Source organism: Tribolium madens, unplaced genomic scaffold (genome assembly GCF_015345945.1).
Source record: "Tribolium madens isolate multiple individuals breed KSU strain unplaced genomic scaffold, Tmad_KSU_1.1 Scaffold_20;HRSCAF=117;Tcas5.2_LG4, whole genome shotgun sequence".
Classification (NCBI taxonomy): Eukaryota; Metazoa; Arthropoda; class Insecta; order Coleoptera; family Tenebrionidae; genus Tribolium; species Tribolium madens.
The window spans coordinates 3904202-3927069 of NW_025400985.1; the positions used below are offsets into that span (position 1 = coordinate 3904202).

Consider the following 22868-nt stretch of genomic DNA (forward strand, 5'->3'; position numbering starts at 1 on the left):
CAGTAAATAATAAAATAAATAAATAAATCTAAATTACTAAATTAGTTGTTTTTCTGATTTGTTATAGGCAATTATTATTGTCATTTCTTATTACAAATTTGAAAAAATATTGGCAATACTTTGTTTCATTTCCCACTTTTACATTACTTACAACTTTTATAATTTTTTTTAACTTACATATGTTTTTTAATAATAATTTTTAATAAAAGTGAAACATATTGCACATACCAGTATCAAAAAACTAGGGGTTCCAATATAAAATTGAATATGTCCAAAAATAAACTATGAAATTAGAAAAATTCTTAATTGTTAGCTTATGCTATATTAAAAGCCATTGAATTTATTTCAAAATTTAATTCAAAATCACCCTGTATTTACGTCCCTTGGTGCATAAATAACGTGACGTCAAAAAGAAGCTTTAATAAAAATATATTGATATTGTTGAAGATTTATCTGGTGGAAATAATTTTTTTACGTGCAGAAATTGGCAAGTTTTGTGAGGAATATTAAAAAACTCCCCCTTATTATAATAAAGTCAATCAATGAGCAACAACTACATTTATTCAGAGTCGTATTGTATTACCGTGCATTGAAAATGTCAGTATTAAAATAAAACACAATCGGCGTAAGTAGGCCACCGGATCGATTTTTTTATTAATAATATGACTAAAATTATACAAATTGATATGGAATTGGTTGGTTGAGGTTGAATATTTTCAAAAATGTTTAGTTTGGGTTCGTGTCTCGGTCCAGGAGCTTCATCACCCGATCAAATTAGCTTAGGCCGAGCGTAAACTATAATTAAGAAGCTCTGATCCTATTATACAAACAAGTTTGGGCTTTGAGACTTAAGACCGCATACGCAGCATCTCTTACTAAAATCAAAGTTGACATCAATGCGAACACCTGATTTGGTATCGCTGTTGACGATGGTGTCGGTGTGATTGGCAGCAGGGGTTGCGATGAGGTCGAACTGCGACAGTTTCATATCTTCTGCAATGGCCACTTGTCTGGCGGTGTTCCACCTGTAGAGGACATCCTGAGCCGTGTAACCGACTGCAAAACAGTTTCGATTTAATTCCACGAAAAGTGCGTTTTACGCCCGACTGGAGGCCGTTTCACCGCCTCGCGGGACTACCGATTTCAAATCCACCCCTTCTATTCGATACAAAATGACTTTAACAAGCCATAGCGATCTGCTACCATCCTTGCTTTGCGTTTAAAAACCACTTTGCGACAGACAAAAACACTTTGTGTGTGGCGGTGAAAGCTTTTTTGGTTTAGCTGGTTTTCGAACGTAAATAAATTAAATCGTGGTGGGAGGAGTTGTGGGCGAAATTATTTTGTGTTTGCTACGATTACATACACGTATGCAATATGTGGACGGCTTAGGCATAATTGAAATACTAACTGTAATTGGATACTTCAGGGCGTACACAAAAATTTCATACGCATAAACTTAGGGTATAATAGTTTTTGCGCAATATAGAATAGCGAAAAAAAATTCAACTTTTAATTTTAGTTAAATAATATCAAGATTATCACTATTTTGAACAAACTCGGTATATTGGTAGACAATGACTTTCTTAATTTGACATTTGCTAGTGATAACAAAAAAAGTTGTAATCAATAATGAGTCAAATGCAAAATAAGTTAAATAAACCCATTTTTCTTTTCGGAGATAATCCGATAAAAATGCAAAAAAAAACCGTTCAAAGTCATTTACATCATTTTCAATACACGTTTATAAACTTCTCTGGACATTTGTTTTAAATTAGTTTTTTCGAAGTTAATGAGGAAAACAAATTTAAATTTAAAAATATAGTTCTTATTTTTTATCATTAAAACGATTTATTTTTATTGCCAAATGCACTCATCATTTCTGCGTTAATTTCGACAAATTGTCCAAATATTGTCAATTTCTCGGTAACAGTAATTTTTTATTTCCAACTGAATGCAATGCAAAAAGTGTGCGATTTTGTTATAGCGTGCGATCAAATATAAAATAAATTAGAGTAGGCGTCGATTAAATTCTACAGTTGGCAACACATTGGCTGGGAATCTGGGCTGGAAATTTTCCACACAAACTAAAAGTGAAAATGACCATCCACCGTTTTCCTCTTGTACAGCAATAAAAAATTTCTGCTCTAAAGTGAACATTATTTCACTCAAAAGGAATAAAACGCAAACTTGTCAAAGTTTCCGCTGACATTTGATGTCAAAAATCAGGATTGCCATCTGAAGGACTTTAGTCACCGCCTACTCTAATTTTTTTTTTTTTTTTGATCGCACGGTACTAAACGGGAAAAAGATATAAATTTTTCAAAGCCAATTGAGGAAACAAATTTAAATTTATTATTTTTAAAAGTCATATGAAAGCTTTAATCTGCATTTTTTTTGGAATTCACTAAGAAAAAAATTGACGAAATAGTCCTTTCTCTAACATTAATTTTTCGTGACTAATTGGAAAAATTAATTTAAATTCATTATTTTTGCGTCTTTTTCACAGCAAATTTGAATTGAATTTAAACAGTTTTTTTATGAATAATCGGTGATTGGCTGGACACATTTGTTAATTTATTGGTCCAATTATATACAAGGGCCAATAATAATCATTTCCCATTCACGTTTTGTGAGCACAAACCTGTTTTTATTTCTTATTGGCCAAAACCTCGTGAAAATTTAATTTACTCGCTAACGTTCGTAGATGAATTTGTTTTCACTCAATAGTAAACCACCACTTTTCTTTACTTGTTAAACAATCTACTATTATTTAACTTATTTTGCGTTTTACTCATTATTCATAACTTTTTCTTTCATTGTCGCTGTCGTATGTTAAAGAAAGGAAGTATACCGAGCTTGGTCAAAAAATGATAATCTTGGTATTATTTAATATTTAAATGTTGAATAGTATTTTTATCAAGCAATATCTCGGTAACTAAAAAACTTTTACTAGAACTTTTTATTACTATTTGTTATTATTACTATACTATCATTCACTTTAGCTTTTTTAAGGTCTATTATTTATTATAATTTATAATAAATATCAGATTTCAAAAAGACTAAAAAAGACTTCAAAAACAACCAATAATTAGTAGTTGTTTGCTGCATCGACTTTTTGTCGATACGAATATGGCATGTACTCAGTTATCCAATTTTGTAATTGACGTGATCCTATTTCGTAAAAGAAATAGTAAACAAATCTGTAATTATTCATTAAAACACGTTTCAGTTGTCAGATTTAAAACTTTCGTTTTGTTTTGATATATCAAACTTTGTAACTTGTTTTTTCTATTTTAACCGTTGAATCTTTCATAATTCCTAAACCACATTGAGCTGACAAAAATGGAAAATTTTATATTAGATTCTTCTTTTATATTCGCATATGTGCAAATAATCATAACACCAGTTTTTAACATGACTAATAATTAAGGCTCGCATTATATGCACAAAAAATCCGTAAAATATGCGCATGTATATGCATGAATTTTCACAAAAATATGCACAAGATATTAAGAAATATGCTGCAATATATGCCAAATATGCATCGATATGCAAAACTTTTAACAATAAAAAAGTTGGGATAAATCTTTATCCTTTAGGACAATAAACTTTGTATTTTCGGTATTTTGAATTGCACACGATGAACGAAAGAGAATAAATAAATTGGTTTTGCCTCAAACAAGCCATTAAGCCTTTTTAAGAAATCTGTAATTTTCATATCACATCACTTTAAACAATTTTGCTAAAATTCATTTGCAGGCTACTACTTATCCGAATGGAACTATTATACCAGGTGAATAAAAAGTATGGAACCACGTTTTTTGCTTAAACTATTAATTTTCTTTGAAAAACTAATTGATGAATAAAGTACTACAAAATGTGATTTTTCGAATTTTTTATTTTTTTTTGTTTTTGAGTTCTACAAAAATATTATTTTTTTTAATGGCAACCCACTAAAAAAACTATTTTTCTAATGGAGGTTATGATCTAAAGATTTCAACTATCTACTTTATATTAAATTTTGTCAAAAATTTTTTTTACATAAATTTTAATTTTCACAGAAAATATCGTATAACTCAAGAACAAAACAAATATTGTTCTCAAAATACGATTACATTTTTTTATATTACTTTAATTTATTGGTATTAATTATTATTTTCTGAAAGTAAATGATTTAAAAAAAAACATTTGGTTCCATCCTTTATAATACAGGGTGCGCCAGAACTCGCGCCCCAGAGAAAAATGCCATATATTGCTATAGGCTATTAGAAGAGAAAACAAGGAAGCTGTATCCTAAATTGTATCTCTGTTTAATGTTATTTGTGGCTTTTATTGTCAAAATTTTTGTCCCTTTACTAAATAATTGTAAAAAAACATATACAAGATCATCAGTATTATTAAATAGATATAAAAAAATGTCAAATGTCAAAAAATAAATGTCAAAATTTTTTGACAGATAGAATTTTTTAAACATTTTTTTCATGTTCCTGGTATCTTACCTTATTTGAAAATTTTCTCTGGGGCGCGAGTTCTGGCGCACCCTGTATATTCACCCTGTATAAAACGAATTTAAAAAACACTCAGCAGGATACTAATTCTTTGAGTCCGTCTTACGAATTATCGATAGTTTTCTCTTTAACATATTTTTAATCCGAACATTTTTTTTAAACTGTCCAATTTTTAATCTGAATTAAAATTTTTAATCGGAAATTTGTGATTTAAAGAAAATTTTCACAATATGCAATATTTCCTAAAATGTGCACAAAGTTGTCAAAATATGCATTTTTTAATTGGCTTATTTTAATCAAAAAACATTAGATATGCATAGAAAACTTACAATTTTGTTGATATACCTCTTAATAACAAATATGCATTTTGCATATAATCCGAGCCTTACTAATAATATTGATATGTACGTCTAAGAGAAAACATAAAATCTAATTATTTCTTTATTAATAATCAAAAAACGAGGGCTTACCTCTTTATCTTAACTTTCTACTACGACTGGTTGATTTTTTCAGTGCGCAAAACATCTTTTTCTGAAGATTTTTAGGGCAGTTTTTAAAAGAATAGCAAGCGTTAAAGAGGCAAATGTTTACTAATCAAGATGTTCTGAGAGTTCAAAGTTATTTTCTTTAAAATATCTAAAAATGTCTGATTTTTTGAGCAGACATATGTGTACGAGTAGACGCTGTGCTAAAACTTTGCTTTTTTAAAGATTACTGCGTTTTTTGACAGTCCACGTTTAAAATGACAAAAATTGTAACTTCAATGTAATGTAATTCTTAATATATTTTATGAACTTTTACTTTTTTTTTTTGTTTCTATGACTCGATCGATTTAACATTACATTATTATACATCAACTTATTTTTCATAATTTTTGATTGTCTATACAGAAAAGTCTAAAATTTCAAGATAAATGATTTTTACCTAACTGTGCGTTAAACAAATCGTGATGAACTTATCGCAAAAAGGCGTTTGTCGCCACCTGTTGAATGCTGAAACACCATTTCCTACCCGGAATTAAACGTTGAGATGTATCTGTCTTTAGAACCAAAGGGCATTATTGTGGATATAAGGGGTTTAAGCAAAAACTCATATAAATTTTTCGAGGATTTGGTAACATCCAAATTGGACACAATTATCAAATGTCGAAATCAGACAAACGAGGTGATTTAATTCGTAATTTTGTGAATCCGTAGCGTCATTAAAGTTATTAAATTGTGAATGAAATGTATTGTATTTATTAAACAATAATAAGCTTGTCATGAGCATCAAAGGCCGACGTAATTTGCGCCCTTAAAAGTCAAACGGGTGATAGGGGTGGTCTAATTGAAAATTTTCCGTTATAATAGGAGGGCAAAGTAACAAGTAGCAAAGGCGATGACAGGTGTGGGCATTAATCAAGCCACAATGACCTACTCCGAGAGGGCGCTTGATCCCCTTGGGCATAAATTGTGGTGTCTATCTTAGAGGTTTTGCCACATGCTACCCTTGTTTTCATTTATTTCTATCGCCCATCAACAGCCATATATTGCGGTACTTACACGATCCGAATTTCAACGGACATCTCTGGATATCCATCGGAAAATCCTCCAGATTCATGGGACATCCGGCTTTAATCGTCAATCTGAAAGACAAAATCAATTATGAACAGCCTGTTTGCTAATTCACGGCTACGAATATGTAATTTGCAATTATCGAGCTAGTACGGGTGGACGGCAAAAAATTATTCAATTATGCAATGAAAAATCGGGACGGAATTAATTTTGCAAATTGTGTTATTGTGTGTAAATCTTATTATAAGTTAGGATTTCAGACAAACGGCTTGATCACCGACAAACTTTTGCTCCTAATTTTCTTAATTGACATAATCACTTGCACAACTCTATTACCATTTCTTTCATTATTCGAACGTTCCGGTGCTTGCGACGTATCACAAAATTTGCCTCGATTTAATTACAATTACCGGAATAATTCTATATTCGCGTCTGTTCCAACAAGATTTAACTCCGCCAAGACGCTTTCATATCTTTTATTACAACAAACAGTTAGGCAAATTTAACTCTATTTACTTGAACTTTTTACATAATATGCTTAATTGTACAGGGTGCTGCATTTTGGATGTCCGAATAGGGAATCTCCGAAACTAAGAGGTTTAACCAAAAACGAGTAATACATTTTGGAGCTAATTTTTTGCGAAAATAATATTGGTTAAAACCGCATCCAGTTATCGTCTTTAGTTTTCGACTTATAGACAATAATTGACATTTTAGCGAAATCTAAAAAAATTAATATCTTCGTTATTATAGAAGACACAGATTTGAAGTAAAGACATTATACAGGCACTTTTTTACGTAGAATTTAATAATGTAGTTAACATTTTTTTCAGTTGTTTGATTAGTCGTAATAAAATAAATTTGTACTTTTTTAAATGGGAACCATAGATGGCTGTCATTTTTAAAAAGCTTGTTTTTTTCTTATCTAAAAAATATATATTTGTAACAAATTATTATAATACATTTTTAGCAAAAAATTATCTTTGATTTTTGTTCGCAGTTGGCCATGAAATAATGTTGCATTTTCAACTAAAAGGATTTAAACTAGATTATTTAACCAGTGTCACTAATGAAAGAGTTTTCTAAGCACTAAGTAATGAAAAAAAAATGCAAAATTTTGTTCTGAGGCGCTCGCATGTTTGTTGAATACTTCTAACGTATCGTATTTTTTACATTTTTATAATTTCATTTATTTTTTCATCTATTTTACAGTTCACAAAACTTTTATTGATTATTATTTACAGATTTCATTAAAAAAATTCCCATTTTTTTAGAGGAGGAGGTAACGCAAACCTACGTGATTTTTAGCGCTAAATAGAATAATTTAAAATTCTGTAGGTTTAAAAAGGTGTACATTAAAACAGGTAAAGTTTAGACCACCAAATCCTAGGTTTTTTAGAAAACTTATTAAAAGTTCTACACGATAAAGTAATAACATACAGGGTGTTTTATTTGAAAAAATCAAGTTACTTGATATTTTGCAAATGTCAACACTCTGCAGCAGTTGCAAAAAATTTATCGAATTTCAACCATAATAATTTAGGAACAGACTCAGTAAAAATAGTTGCTATTGTTTTTATTCATTTTTTCTTTCTAGCAAAGCCGTTGTGATTTTTCAAAAATGGTACTATTTTTTTCATAAAATTGCCCATAAATGATAAACGGTCATTGATAGACCCATAAAACCTAATATGAATATTTATAAAATTAAAAACTCTTTCAAATAAGCGCATAATATACTGGGTGTTCCATAAGAAATAATATAACTTTGTTGCGCCACCCTCTATAAAATTTGCCTATAATGATGAAAATATTTTTGGACCATAGAAAAAAATGAATGTCTATCGTCCAAAAGAAACCGCATTTCGTTATCTTCTTTATTGTCCGAGTAATCGAAGAAATACGAAGCTCTGGGACAGCCTGTATATTTCCCAATTACAATATATTTTTTCTATTTAAAAAATAAAAGTTTATCTTATTTAGGCTAAACAAAAACTGAAAAAAATAGTTAACTACATTACTAAAGTCCTCGTAAAAAAGTGCCTATATAATGTCTTTATTTCAAATCCGTATTTTCTATAATAACGAAGATATGAATTTTTTTAGATTTCGCCAAAATGTAAACTTTTGTCTGTAAGTCGAAAACAAAAGACGATAGCGGGATGCGGTTTTAACCAATATTATTTTCTTAAAAAATGAGCCCCAGAATGTGTCACTCGTTTTTGGATAAACATGTTAGTTTCGGAGATTCCCTATTCGGACATCTAAAATACAGCACCCTGTACAAATTAATAATTGCTCCATTAAAATCCGTTCTAGTTGAGTAGTGAAAAATCTCGTCATAACAGTGGGCAAAGTTCCAAACAACAACAAGGAGAAAAGTCGAAACAAATTGTAACTATTTTATTTAATTCTATGTCCAATTGAGGGCTATAAGAAGATTCAATAATTTTATTTTTACAAAGAATATGTATAGCTACATTGTTAAACGCAGTTTTTGAGTTGAAGCATTGCAGGTGACATAAAAAAATTGAAATTCCAAAGTTGTAATAGAAATTATTTTCCACTGCAATGGATCAAATGTGCGAGAACTGCTTGAAAATATGACTGAGTTTCAATAAATAAAACTTGCAAACTGCCGTGGTTTTGACATTGTGTGTATCCAGATCAATGGTGATTAAAATTTCACGACAAAAGCACATCGAGTTCAGGACTTCTGCATGTTAGGTTAATTCATCCATAACATAGAGTACAAGTGATGAGTTGAGTTCGTTTGGAAAACAAATATCTCCTCTCAGCGTTAGATGTTGACATTTCTGGACAAATACACGAAAATATATAGGAACGAAGATAACTTTAATGAAATTTAGGATCGTCTGCAGCGGTTTCAGCGGTTTTATCTAAATTGCTGTCGTATTCTATTATGATGTTTGAATTATTTGTTTCTAACCTTTGTTACAACTAATAAAATCTAACACGTGAATATGAAGGATTTTCACGAATTGAAATTTATTGCATTTTCGACCTACACACACGCTTCTATGTGAAAATGTTACGTTGAGCACCATCTTAGGATTTATGGAACGTGAGATGAATTCGATAAAGTACCATTTGGACGACTGTAATGTATAGCAGACAATTTTTCACGTTTTCGGTTAGCACTAAACTGAGCCAAATTTCGTTACAACTGTTTCAGCGCCAGATATCTTATCGTCAATAATTTATTGGCTTATTTAAACTCTGTCGTATTAAATAAAAACAAAATCGCTCATTTTATACTAAATAGATTGATTGATTGAAAAAATTAAGAAAAAAATGTGTCTTTTTGTTTGTTCAAATTCTTTGTGTGTTTACTTGAGTACTGACCAAAACTTAAAAACCAACAATCAATTGTTTTATCAATTAAAAGTCAATTCAAAAACAAATTACTCTCAGACGTATTTTTTTGGACAAATGCAAAAGATATCACTCGGAATAAGGGTAATATAAATATTTGTTTAAAAAATAGTTATTTATTTTACAAATTTGAGTGTAAGTCGGATGATTTATTTCACTGAGTGGATTTTTAAACCATTTAATTTTGAAAAATTTATAATGAAATTTTAAATTGTGTAAAAAAACTAGATGTGATAGGAAGATGGGATATCTCTGAATTCAGGACACATGAAATAAAAAGAAACAACTTTTAAAATTAACACACCTCTCAATTTTTTTTTAAATATCGCTCGGTGTATTTACCTGTAAGGTAAATTACCGCGAATCTAATTGGATGAATTTCAAAAATTTAAAAGATTTGATTGACATATGATTTGACATACCAGGTGAATAAAAAGGATTACAACTATCTGCTTTATTTTTAATTTTTTCAAAAAAATTTTTTCACATAAATTGCAATTTTGACAAAAAAAATCGCATAACTCAAAAACAAAACAAAATTTCGTTCTGAAATTACGATCACATTTTTTTATACTACTTTAATTTATATTAATTATTATTTTCCGGAGGCAAATGATTAAAAATAAAACCGCTTGGTTCCATACTTTATATTCACCCTGTATGTTTAGACATGAATTACACCGATTCGCAAATTGAAACTTTTTCAGACTTGTTTTACGTGATTTGAAAAGAACAGGCTGCGCCAGAACTTGCTCCCAGAGAAAAATGCCATATAAGTTAAGATATCCGGAACATGTAAAATATGTTAAAAAAAATTATTTATAAAAATTTCGAAATTATGAGGATTTAAATTTTGCAGTTTGACTGTTTATTTCTGTTGGAAAAATTATTTTTCAAGTTTTTTACTATAACCTGTTAAAAAAGGAAACAAGGAGAATTTCTTAAATATTGTTTCCATGTTCCTGGAATCTTACCTTATTTGAAAATTTTCTCTGTGGCTCACCTGTATAGTTCTGCTTATGGATGAATTCTTTCACGTAGAATAAAGAAACAAATTAAATAAATAAAAAAAAATGTAATTGATTTTGTATATTTGTTTTTTTGTAGAAAACCTTTTACAATTATAACAAAACAAATTGAGATTGATTTCACATATTCTATTTAACATTTTTGATATAATTAAAGATACCTTTAATTTAAATCAAATTTTGTTATAAGTAATACGCGAAACTGAGAGCTGACTAAATAAAACAGATTTGTTGTAATCGACACAAAAGAATGATGCTTTGAAGTTCAAAACTTACTGCGCAATTCAAATTTATCAAAAATATTCAAAAAACTCATATGCTGACCGGTGTGATTTTTGTTTAATGTCTCATAATGAAAATATTGTTTCCAAATTCCCCTTGTGCATGCCAAATTGATTCTAAATTAAAATTATCGACAATTATTAAAATTGAAAACTGACCTAAACTGAAAAACAATAAGTTTTATGTTTGATTTTGAACATGTTCCCGGCGCATCCACCATTTTTATTTGCATTGCCCCAAGTTTTGTGCTGTCTTAATTTGTTTAAAGATTCGAGCAAGAGAGGAGCGAGTTTACCGATCGAACCGGAACGGCGGTTAATCGCAGCCAATTAATATTAGTAAATTAACTCAATGGCACGTAATCTCCGATCCTTCAGTAAACTATGCAAATGTGAAAAGCTTTGCCGTGCCACGGACGAGCTTAATTAAACTTTGTCTTAGAATGCACTGATTGACTGGGTGTGTCTTTAAAAAACTCACCTCGACGAGTAAAGCACCCTCCCGTCTTGATACAGTCTGACGAACTTGTTGGGAGTTGTTATGGTGTGCAAATACGACTGCTTCCCATTGTAGAAATAAGTATCTGGCTTCCAAATCCTTGCAAGCATCGATATACTAAGGGCCAGAGTATCGTTGGTGTCCCCTGGGAAGGCTAATCGTCTATCAACCCACGACTGCCGGAAGTAGCAATCCATTGAATACGTCTAAAATCAACAAGTCGTGCGATTAAAATCGCGGATTAACATTGCAATACGGGTTTTGGCCAAGATCCAACACACAAGGCGTAAACACAGCAGCTTTCAGAAATTAAAACAGTGCTTACCTCAGGGTTGGGCATTTAGTTTTACACAGGGCGACAAAAAAATCATGTCGTGATAACTTGACAAATTTAAAATTTAAAATACTTTAACTTCAAAAAATCATTACTCAACAGCTATTAGGCCAATTTCCTTCAAATAAAAGTCATTTTAAAGGGATTGACTTGCCCTTTAGAATGATATGCAATTTGAAATTTAATATTGGCGAACTTTTCTTAGAACAGTGTTCGAAGAAGTTCGAAGTAAATCGAAATAATCTAAGAAAACCCTACGAGTATTTTTTATCATTACCATCGTGTAGAGCATCTCTTTATTAGTTGTCATCAAAATTTTTTAAAGAATATACCGAGTAGTTTTCAAGATATGATTTTTTGAAGTTAAGGTTTGCTTATCAAGCATTGCGCCAAATAGGAGAAATGCATGTTAATCTTACTTAAAATTGCATTTTTATAAAAGTATTTGTTTTTCTTCTTTTGCTTAAAAATGGACAATTGCACCTTCTTTGTTCTAATTAGAATAAACAAAAACTGTTTGTTTACTTAAAACAAATAAAGAGTTCCTGCGTACTAATTAAAGCAAATAAAGAGTTTTTTTGTTGTAAAAATGACCACTGATCATTGAGGAAAGAGGATGTAGAAGTTTAAGGCACAAGCCTTAAATATAAGGGCAAATCTTTTTCAAATCAAATCACTTTCCATTCAGATTTCGACTTGTTCACTTTGCTCTAGCTTTCCGAACTTTTTTTGAAAATGTTCTAAGCAAATGCTTTCTCATCACTTTCGAGTGATGTTAAATGCAAAAAGTCACCTGATTTATTTTGTTGGGACATTCAACGATTAGCTTCAGTTAGCTTGTAGGTAGTAGTTGTTGTGATAACAGTTGCACACAAAGCAACTGACTTATTGCATTCAACATCAGTAGAAAGTGATGAGAAAGCATTTGCTGAAAACTTTTTCAAAAAAATGTTCAGAAATCAGATATTTAGAATCGAATGGAAAGTGATTTAATTTGAAAAAAGCTACTGCCTTAAACTTCTAGATCCTTTTTGCTCAATGATCAGTGATCATTTTTAGAACAAAAAATCTCTTTATTTGCTTTAATTAGTACGCTGGTACTCTTTGTTTGTTTTAAGTAAAGAAACAGTTTTTGTTTATTCTAATTAGAACAAAGAAGGTGCAATTGGCCATTTTTAAGCAAAAGAAGAGTCTTAAAACAAATACTTTTTAACATGCATTTCTCTTATTTGGCGCAATGCTTGATTAGCAAACCTTAACTTCAAAAAATCATATCTTAAAGATGCTCTACACGATGGTGACGAAGAAAAAAAAATTACTCGTAGGGTTTTTCTTAGATAACTTTCATTTGCTTTGAACTGCAAACTGAAAAGTTTGCCAATATTAAATTTTAAATTGTCAAGTCCATCTATTTAGAATGGCTTTTATTTGAAGGAAATCGGCTTAATAGTTATTGAGTAATGATTTTTTAAAGTTCAAGTATTTTAAATTCATTTAAATTAGAAAAAAATTATTTAGTGCAAAGTGTGTGGACTTTTTGAAATTTTGTTAGTGCATTTGATTTGTCTTACTGAGACCAACAAAATGATATAAAATTTGTCAAGTTGTCACGACATGATTTTTTTTGTCGGCCTGTGTTATTTTTTACGTTTACGCCTAAAGAATATACAACGTAAACAATGTAAAGAACTATTATTTTGAGGATAAGTAAGATGTTGATTAAATAATTTGACAGTTTTATAAGCATTCTAGTGCAAATGAGGAATAAATCAGAATGTAGAATTAATTATCTCACTGTGCTTAAAGAAAAAAAATTTGAAAGAAGTCAAGTCGAAAATGCCTTATCCAGTCAGCTGTCATTTTAAGCACTTTTAAGCACAAACAAGAATAACTATTCTGCATTATGTTTAAAATACAATACATTTTTAAAAAATTCCCCTGAGGGACGTTTAAAATCTCACGGATTGCTTATTCAAAATTTCATCTTTCAAATTATGTACGAATCATAGTGTTAGATATTTAGGTGATGCAGCGAGCGCATGCACTGCGTTGATAATAATGAAAAATTATCTTTATTTCCGATACCTACCACGGAAAAAGTTGTCTAATCATATAATTCCAAAAATTCCGTATTTTCGCTGTAAAGGATCATGTGTGTAGAAAACATTTTAAAGCAAAACATATAATTCGTGAAATAAAAACTGGCTGTTATACGGTAAATCTAAAGAAAAATAATTAAAATTATAACCACCATAAAACATATTTTTTCTAGATTGAAACAGCAAATTTTGTCAAATTTGATCTCAAAAAGATTAGAAGATTAGAAGAAGAAGCAGTACTATTGTTCCAGATTGTCCAGAATATTGTTAAATTTGAACCACAAGTTAAACGAATCAGAAAAGCAAAAAGAATTGAAAAAACAACTCTAAATTTACATTTTTTTCGATTTCTGTTTTTAATAACTATTATCAATAAATAATAATAATTTACTTATTTATTTTAGTAGAGGAATCAAATATAGCTGAACTGAATAACAAACAAAATTTATTTGAAATAAGAATAAAGGTTTATTACCTTCTATTTATTTATTTACCTTCTAGTCTGTGGTCTTTACATTCAATTCCGAATGGTGATAATTAATGTGATTTCAATAATTATAAAATAAAGTTCAGTTCAAATCAAAGTAACGTTATTTAAAAAGTAGTAATCGACGCAAGGTGTGTACTTTATATATTTGATCTCTCTGAATTAATTTTTCTCTGGATACAAAAATAAACCAGTCCAAAAACTGAATTAATTAATAACAACAAATTTTTGATAAATTGATGGTTTGTTATTGCAGTTTTACAATTCGTAATAATTTTTAATTAAGTTTCATGACCGAATTAAAGAGACTTTAAAGTCAATGTTGGTTTAGAATGTGAAATTTTGCTCAAGGAGTCCGTGTAATTAGCACGTTCTAAACAACATTTAATTTAATGCTCTTTTAAATTCGATTATGCAACTGGCCCTTAGAATATTATGCTCCTACGAAAAATGTTCTTGAAAAATCTTTGTCTTCGATAATACGTTTCATAAAATTAATTTCATAAAATTTAAAACGAATTATTTTTAATGAAGTACTAATTTATTCAATTATTTAATATACTTACTAATTTACTAATTATTTTATGTAATAACTGTTTTCAAGTAAAATTCAATATGTATTTCTTTACATTTCGCAACAGAAACACATGTAATAAAAATAAGTTCAAGCAAAGCTTTATCATTTAAATAATATTTCTTTTAGAATTTAAATTCATATGTATAGGTAGTAGGTATATGACGTGTATTTTTTATATAAACTTGTATTAAAAAAAATTATAACTATTATCATTTATACAACTGTGTGATCGGTTTGGCCACACGTTTGCAGGGCTCACTGCATCACCTAAATATCTTACACCGTGGTACGAATCAATACCTATGTAGTCTTAATATCGAAATTAAAACAGTGTAAAAAACTTAAAACAAGTAGTTATAGTGACAAGGAAACTAGGAATTCTTTTAAAAAAGCAAAAATATTACCAAGAAGAAACATGAAGAACATCAAGTTAAAAATTTGTACATTACAAGCGAGGTGGTAAATATGCTATTACCACCGAGGTTCGAATGCTATTTTATCAATCACATTATTTTCAGTCAAAAATTTGAGTAAAATGAAATTCAAGCAAAGTTAAGGTCCAAACGTGGTAGGCCATCCAAATGGGGTTTAATTTTTGACATTTCAGAAATGTCAAAGAAAATATTGAAATAATGTGTGAATCTGATTTAAAATCGTCGAAATGGAACAGTGTACTCCCCAGAAGTAAGAGAAATTGCTACAAAAGCAATTGAATACTAATTTAACAAAATATTATGCATAACTTGACTGTTTGAAAGAAAAAATTCCCGGTATTTTTGTAATTTTAAGGTTGGCTATCCTGCATATTACCGCCCAAGAGAAGTACACTTGAGTGCAAAAAATCGCAAATTGTCAAAATCAAAATTGTCAAAATTTTCAGAGATTTACATGGTGTGAAAAAGAAAACTATCTTATTATTTGGTGGTGTTGCCATAGTCAGTGTTAAAAACGAAATGGAAAAACATGGAAAAACTTAATAGAAGTTTGGAAGATGCCAGAAAATTATGAAATTGTGAATTGTGATTTATTAACAGGCCAAATTACATTATAAAAAATCAATTTGCGTTTTTTTCTGCACTCAGGAGTAATATTATTACTCCTCATGAGATTTAATGATGTGTTTCCCAACGTTTAAAAGGTCAGTAATCGGCATATTACATTAGTGATTGTGAATAAAAAATCATACATTTTGTATTGTTTACGTTGTTTACGTTCTTTACAGATTTTAGTGATAAGTAAACAATGATGTTGTTTTCATGTAAACAACCTGTGTAGTTTACGCGCCCCACCCTGCTTACCATGTCGACTTCCGAGATGGGGCCCATGCTTCGCACCATAATATCGACTTCGACGACAGCAGGAGGGCCTAAAATGCAATGATAACACGCATGAATTGTTTTGTGTGGTCATACCGCCGAAATCAGGACGAACGCTATTGTCGTAACCTCTGAGGAGATTATCTAAAAGCGTCGAGATGTTCTGGTGATTGTTCATTTGTGGTGCTCGTGAAGATTGTTTGAGGGACACACCTGAGCCGGTTTCAAACTTGGTTAGTAACGAAACGGTCAGCCAAAGCTGAAACCGCTTCATCCTCAAACTGAAACAAAGAATTATTTTCGGATGGAATTTTGCTGAGGGATGGCATTCGGAAGTTTCAGAGTCAATTTAATTCTGCAGACGATAGACAATACAAATACTTTGTCATAACTCATAGGAATCCTAGTGATTGAAAATTTATTTTTGTCCAGCACAACAATTTTTTTTAAATTTGTATAGGATTGCGAATTTTAACAGTAAAAAAACGTGAATCTTTTTTCTAGAAAAATACATTGGCCGCCAAAATTAAGCGGATAACTAAAATTTTGCAATTTTTTACATTATAGTATTCTTGTTATTCTTCGTCGGATTTCAATGAATTTTTGTTTGGCTTAAAGAAAAAACTTTGTAGATCATTGTAATTTAATTTAATAACATTTCTAGTTTTGTCTTCTAAATGTGATACTCAAAAGACGTAGGCACTGTTTTTTTCTTATTTTTATACTGAACTGTGATGTGCGACAGATTATTGCTCATTTTTTTCTGAATTATGTACCACATTTTCCATAATTTTAATTCTTGAGACGTGAGAGATATAAATTTTTCGATTTCAATAAATGTTCGTATTAAGTAGGCCGAATGTGCCAAAACGTCAAAATAAGCTCATAGAAGCTTCCAATAATTAACCGTTTTACTTGTTGTAATCCTTTGAAGTTCCAAGTTTTTCAGATTTTTTGTGTTCAAAGACGTAATTGTGCTCTTTTGATGACATAAGCAATAATTTTTGGTTTAACTATTTTTTTTGTATAGCCTATTTGCTGAATGAATATTTAGTAACATTAGAAAAGCAACAAATATTGAAACTGAACCATTTAATTGACTAAAAAAATACAAAGAATCAATTTTTTAGATCCTTAAATATTAACAAAAGCAAAGAAAAATAGTTACTAAAATTACTCAAAATGTGCAAAAAAAAATTTTACGGAACAATTCTTAATTATTTAGAATTTTTACAGTTTTAGAAAACTTCTTAGACAAGTCACAGAGGGGCCCAATCATTGTCTTTGACTTTTAAATCTTACTTAACTTTTAAAACCTCAAAATGCTGCATTACAGCGACTCTAATGTATTGTTTGGATTTGAATATCGAATAGTACGCTTGTTAAAATTAATATAATCATAAATATGGGCAATTTTAAAAATTGAACTCTAAATTAAATTCAAAGAGTGTTCTGAGAGTTGTCTACCGTTTTAAAAGCAGTGGGAAGCAAACAAATACTTTTAATTGAGATTATTAATCTTCATTATTTCTCGAATTACAACGAGTATATTAGCATAACAGTCGTAAAATGATTCCCAAACCGGGTAGACGTTTAAAAATATCTAAGTGAAAATTCTATAAGCTACACAAATAAGTTGTAAAAGAAGATTATGTCTAATTCATTAAATAATAGGAGTGTCTTTTAATAACAGTAATTATTTTTTGCACTTAATAATTACAAGTTGCACTTAACTTAAAGAATCACTGCATTTATTTGCAATTTACAAGAAAACTAAAGTGGTGCTTAGAAAATGTGTTCCGGATTTTATGTGCTCCACAATTTAAGATATTTAGAGCGAATTACCCTAAGCAGCTGAAGTTAATGATTTTGTTCAATTTTGTCGAAATACCACGTAATCGGTTATAAAAAACACTACATTACAAATTTAAAACTTTTTTTATGTTCTTTAAATGAAAAGTGGTTTTTATAACAAAACAGAGTCTGCTAAATGTGAATATGACCCCTTTGGTTGTATCACGTAAGTTTATTAAAATAACATAAAACATCTTTTGACATTTTTAATATTTTAATAATTACAAATACTTTAACAATATTTACGTGATGAAGTTTTACGTTTGCACTGTTTTTATTTTTGGGAGTGTATGCTTCACTGGAAACGAGCAAATCTGTAATTAAAACTTCAATATTCTGACTCAGTGGAAAGAAAAGTTCATTTTTTTCTTGATCTTGGACTTGTAATAAATTTTCTCTGCCTTTTAAATTTCACCACATTGGCGTTTTAATTTTTTGACAACAATGTTACAAAAAATTTTTGGTGAAAAACATAATTTTAATAAATAGCAACTAACATAAAAACCAAAGTTATTTTTAACAAGAACTACCATTATTCAATTAATGAGTTAATTATCAAAGTTGTCAAATAGATAAAAACGCCAATGTGATAGTCAAAAATCAAGAGAAAAATAAACTTTTTTGTACTGAATCAGAATAACAAAATTTTAATCGCAGATTTGCTCATTTCATGTAAAGCAATAAATGTTTCTCCTTTGCAGTTTTGCCGTAAAATCAAAGATAAACATTCTTTCCTCTTGTAAACTCAATCCGGGGACATACTGCATAATAACAATCTTCTTGGTTGATTTTTAATTACAGAATACTCATATTTTTTTAAATTGTGCAAGAATATTTTTACATTAGTGTTGGAATAGTCACAAGTAAATTTGTAAAATAATACTTTCTAAATTTTAGTATAGTCTGAAATTCGTTTTGAAAGAATAGCATATTCCGCTATTGCCTTCGGCTCGTGAGACGAATTTTTCCACTTGTGCGAATATGCCATATTATAAAACTTGTTACAGAATATACTATTTTAAAATTTAAGTGTAAATTGGCCGTACATTTAACAGAATAAGTTTGCAGAATTTAAAAACAAAAAGTTAGACATTTTACAACATTTAACTGATGAATTAAAGAAAGAGAAGAACACTTTTCGTATTTACTCGAAATATATACAAATAAATAAAACAAACTTTTTTTTATTTGATAAACGGTCAAGTTAAACGTATTTTTGTATAAAGAATTCTAATTTGATTTAAAAAATAATGATAAAAAATGTAGGTGATACAAGAGAAAGAAGTGATCAGAAAAAAAAATAGAATTAAGTAACATTTTACAAGAAGCAAAAACCGTGTTGTCTAGTGAAATACTAAAAAAAGAGTAATTTCCGCGAATTCGTTTTTTTAGTGTTAGGAAGACAACTTGAGAGATCAGTTGTATAGTATTAAAGTCTTAAGTCTCTGTAGAAAGCAAATAATTTGTGTTGGCCTACCTCGATTGCATTCAAGACATGTTTAGCGTTTTTAAAAGCTTCGTCAGAGAGCGGTTTAAGATTTAATCCGTTCGCAACAAACGGGATTTGCTTTGGGAGCGAATGTAAGAGGTGTGACGTAAATAAGCTCAGAAAGTGATTCGGTTCTAGGAAATCGCGTTTCCACAAAACTCGGTACTCATCTCTCGATTTTTCGACGCAAAAACGCTAACCAAACATCGTGCCCCCAAAGCGAGTCCTAACGAGTTAAGATTGTCAAAGGTGCTGATTAAAATTGAGATTTGCGCATAATCGGAAACGTCAATTTTAATCCATGCAACACTACACAGTTCACTCGGAAAAAGAGATAAATGCGAGGGGAAATTAGGAAAATCTACTTATCCACTTTCAACACGGACTCCGTGCTTGATCCAATTACTCCCACCCGATGACGAACAACATCCTATTATGTCCTTTGTAGCAAAATCGACAAGGCGTGGCATCGATACTGTCCTGACAACACATTTGTTTACTAACAAATAGTCTAAATTTCGGTAAGTCACAAAATCCGCTTTGGCCTTTTTTCAATTAGTGCTTTAGATGAACCAAATCAAAATTGTTTTCTTGTGTTTATGTGATTATAAAATTCTAAACTAAGTATGAAAAGACCCGTTCGACCGCCACGATTTCTTCCAGAAGTGTTGCAAGCCATATACGAACTTAAAGAAAACGGGGGATCCAACTCCACGAAAATAGTTAGTCATGTTAAATCGTCCTTACGCAACCTTAGGTCGTGCAATACAGTTAGGAATTTATCCACACAAGTTAAGCGAGCCCTTAACCACGCCGCGAGTAATGGCATCGTCAAGCAGCGTGCTGGCAAATTTAGAATCAACACGGAGATATTAAATCCTAATAAAGACTGCATGGAATGCCGCCGAAGGAAACGGCTTCAAGCACAGAGGAGGAGACGCCGAAGACGAAGACAGAGGAAACACTCAATCACTCCGTGTGCTCAACCGTTTCTCAGTGAATCAGACGTAGGAAGAACACATAGATATCGAGGCGTTAGCTACGACACGGATTCCCATTTCCCAGTTCGTGAAACAAGAAGGCGAAGAAGGAAAGCGGGGAAAAAGCGCAGGAGGAGACGAAGGAAATCTCGTAGTTTTCATGCCAGTTATGAGAACGAGCCAAGAAGAATCGACGAGGAATTGAGAAAAGGTTTGACTGTCATTAAAGTGTCAAAATTTTTGCTAATGCACTAATCTATTACAGATATCGTATATCCTGATGACCACAAGGAGGGTCACGAGATGCACCATGATAGTCACCAGTGTGACAACCCCGACTGTCTTTGTAACGTGAAAGATGATATTGAAGAAATTCCAAATTATGATAGCCCAATGTAACTGTCTTTGTGGTCTTACCAATAAAGTGGTCTTAACAAACAGTCGTTTTGCGGATATTACGAGCTTGTGACCCAACTTTATTAAATAATTTACCGATATAAGTTCTCGTGCCCAAAGCCGTCGCAAATTGCGCCCCGGAATCATCCCTAATCATTTCCCGTTTCAAGTTGTCAGGACGTGTCTCTTGTACTTTTTCATAAATAAAACTTTTAATTAACCTTTTGTAATTAAAAGCGCCCTAATCAGATTTATAGTTTGGAGTTTTTGATTGTTGGGGTTTATGTTTTTTAACCCGTTCTTCCATTAGTTTAATTAAGGGTGCACTTGGAGGGCGATTTCAATTTTAATTCGGCTTTTGTAAATATATAAGCTAATCGTTTTAGCAGGCTCGTAAAAAACTTGTAAGATGTTGTCGCGACAATCCCGTCGCTTATCCAGATTTCAGCCACTCACTAATGAATAAATAACGACGAGGAACGGCACTTAAAAATCACTTTTCGTCTTGTTATCAATATGTCTTGTTATAATAAGTTGGAGTCAAAGGTTAACACCTTTGAGAAAAGTAAACACGAAAACGATGATGTTAAGAATACTCTTTTAAAAGAACAAAAATTGTATAATTTTTAAAACCTAAAAAGGTTCTGATACCAATTTTACCGTAAAATGGCCTAAATCAGAGAACTCGTCTAAATCAGAACAAAGCTTTGTTTTTTAATTTAAAGTTCTGCATATTTTTTGGATGAAAGATAAAATTCTATGGTTTTCTTTTACGTGCAGAACTAACTATTGACTATCCTGTTTAGACCATCACATGAAACAACAGCTGTTTCACAGCCTTCAAAACATGGGTTGAAATTTCTCTTCGCAAAAATAAGTATTTTCTTGTATTCTTCATTGTGTTCTGTAGTATTTATGTGAAAGTGAAAATGTTACTCCAAATTAAAATTGTTCAGAAATCCACACAAATTATATGCAAAGAAGGATATTGCAAATGCCGTGGAAGATGTCAAAAACGGTAAGACCGACAGAGAGGCAGCAAAAAAACATGGATAACCATGTCGGTGATATCGACATTTAAAAATCCCAACTACATCAAAAAAAATTATATTGGGAAAGTCCTACAATTAAAGAAACAAAAATTTGTGGGTTCGTTCTTGCGAAACAAATATAGGGTGCGCCAGAACTCGCACCCCAGAAAAAAAATTCAAGTAAGGTAAGATACCAGGAACATGGAAAAAATGTTTGAAAAATTCTATCTGTCTAAAAAATTTGACATTTATTTTTTGATATTTGTTGACATTTTTTTGGTTTATTTAATGATACTGATGATCTTGTATATGTTTTTTTACAATTATTTAGTAAAGGTTCCAAAATTTGGCCAATCAAAGCCACAAGTAACAATAAACAGAGTTACAATTGAGAATACAGCTTCCTTGTTTTCTCTTCAAATAGCCTATAGCAAAAAAAAAAAAATTATTTTTCCAACTGAAATAAATAAAGTCAAAATGCAAAATATAACCCTCATAACTTCGAAGTTTTTAAAGATAAAGTTTTTAAAATATTTTATTCTTCGACACTGTCAAAATTTACGGTTTTTCTCCCGTGTAAGGAAGTTTTGACAACTGTTTGGCATTTCTCAATACAAAACGTCAAATTATTTTTAACAGATTTAAAGCAAGTTTAAGCCTTGTTGACTCTAATTCGAAGAATAAAATGTTGTATTCCACTCGTTTGAGTGTAAATCGGACGCTTTATTCCACCTCGTGGATGGTAAACCACTCGTTACACTCGTGGTTTAAAAATCCACTCGGTCAAATAAAGAGTCCGATTTACACTCAACTCGTCGAATAAATAACTATTTCTGTTTTTGGTACCTTACCTTATATGGCATTTTTCTCTGGGGCGCCCTGTATACTAAAAATGATTATGGGCGTATGGCATTACAGAGGACCACTGTGAATTCGGATTTAATGATATTGTGGGCAAGTTGGAAAACCCACAAGAATCCCGGTTGGGATTCAGATTTGAAGTAGATTTCAATGACTTCTAATATTTACGTGATGTT

At 30.6% G+C, this 22868-nt stretch overlaps 2 protein-coding genes across 3 annotated transcripts in view; one reads left to right on the forward strand and one right to left on the reverse strand.

Moving 5' to 3' along the window:
- The window catches only part of LOC123005020 (gamma-aminobutyric acid receptor alpha-like), a 34454-nt gene that overhangs the window by 2997 nt on the left and 8589 nt on the right, over positions 1–22868 (reverse strand). The window contains exons 2-6 of the mRNA XM_044398607.1: positions 16178–16362; positions 16064–16131; positions 11251–11474; positions 6053–6135; positions 907–1056 (exon numbers count right to left, since the gene is read on the reverse strand). Of these exons, the coding sequence (XP_044254542.1) occupies positions 907–1056; positions 6053–6135; positions 11251–11474; positions 16064–16131; positions 16178–16355 (703 nt within the window). The 5' untranslated portion in view covers positions 16356–16362. The remainder of the gene's footprint in view (positions 1–906; positions 1057–6052; positions 6136–11250; positions 11475–16063; positions 16132–16177; positions 16363–22868) is intronic.
- Positions 19872–20842, forward strand: LOC123005022 (peptidyl-prolyl cis-trans isomerase G-like). Of its 2 annotated transcripts, XM_044398609.1 has the most exons (3): positions 19872–19945; positions 19992–20615; positions 20670–20842. In XM_044398609.1, exons 2-3 carry the CDS (start codon positions 20051–20053, stop codon positions 20801–20803), a joined length of 699 nt encoding a protein of 232 aa, XP_044254544.1. In that variant the 5' UTR covers positions 19872–19945; positions 19992–20050; the 3' UTR covers positions 20804–20842. The 2 variants fall into 2 exon arrangements, with proteins under 2 accessions (XP_044254544.1, XP_044254543.1); XM_044398608.1 differs by having other exon boundaries at positions 19916–20615.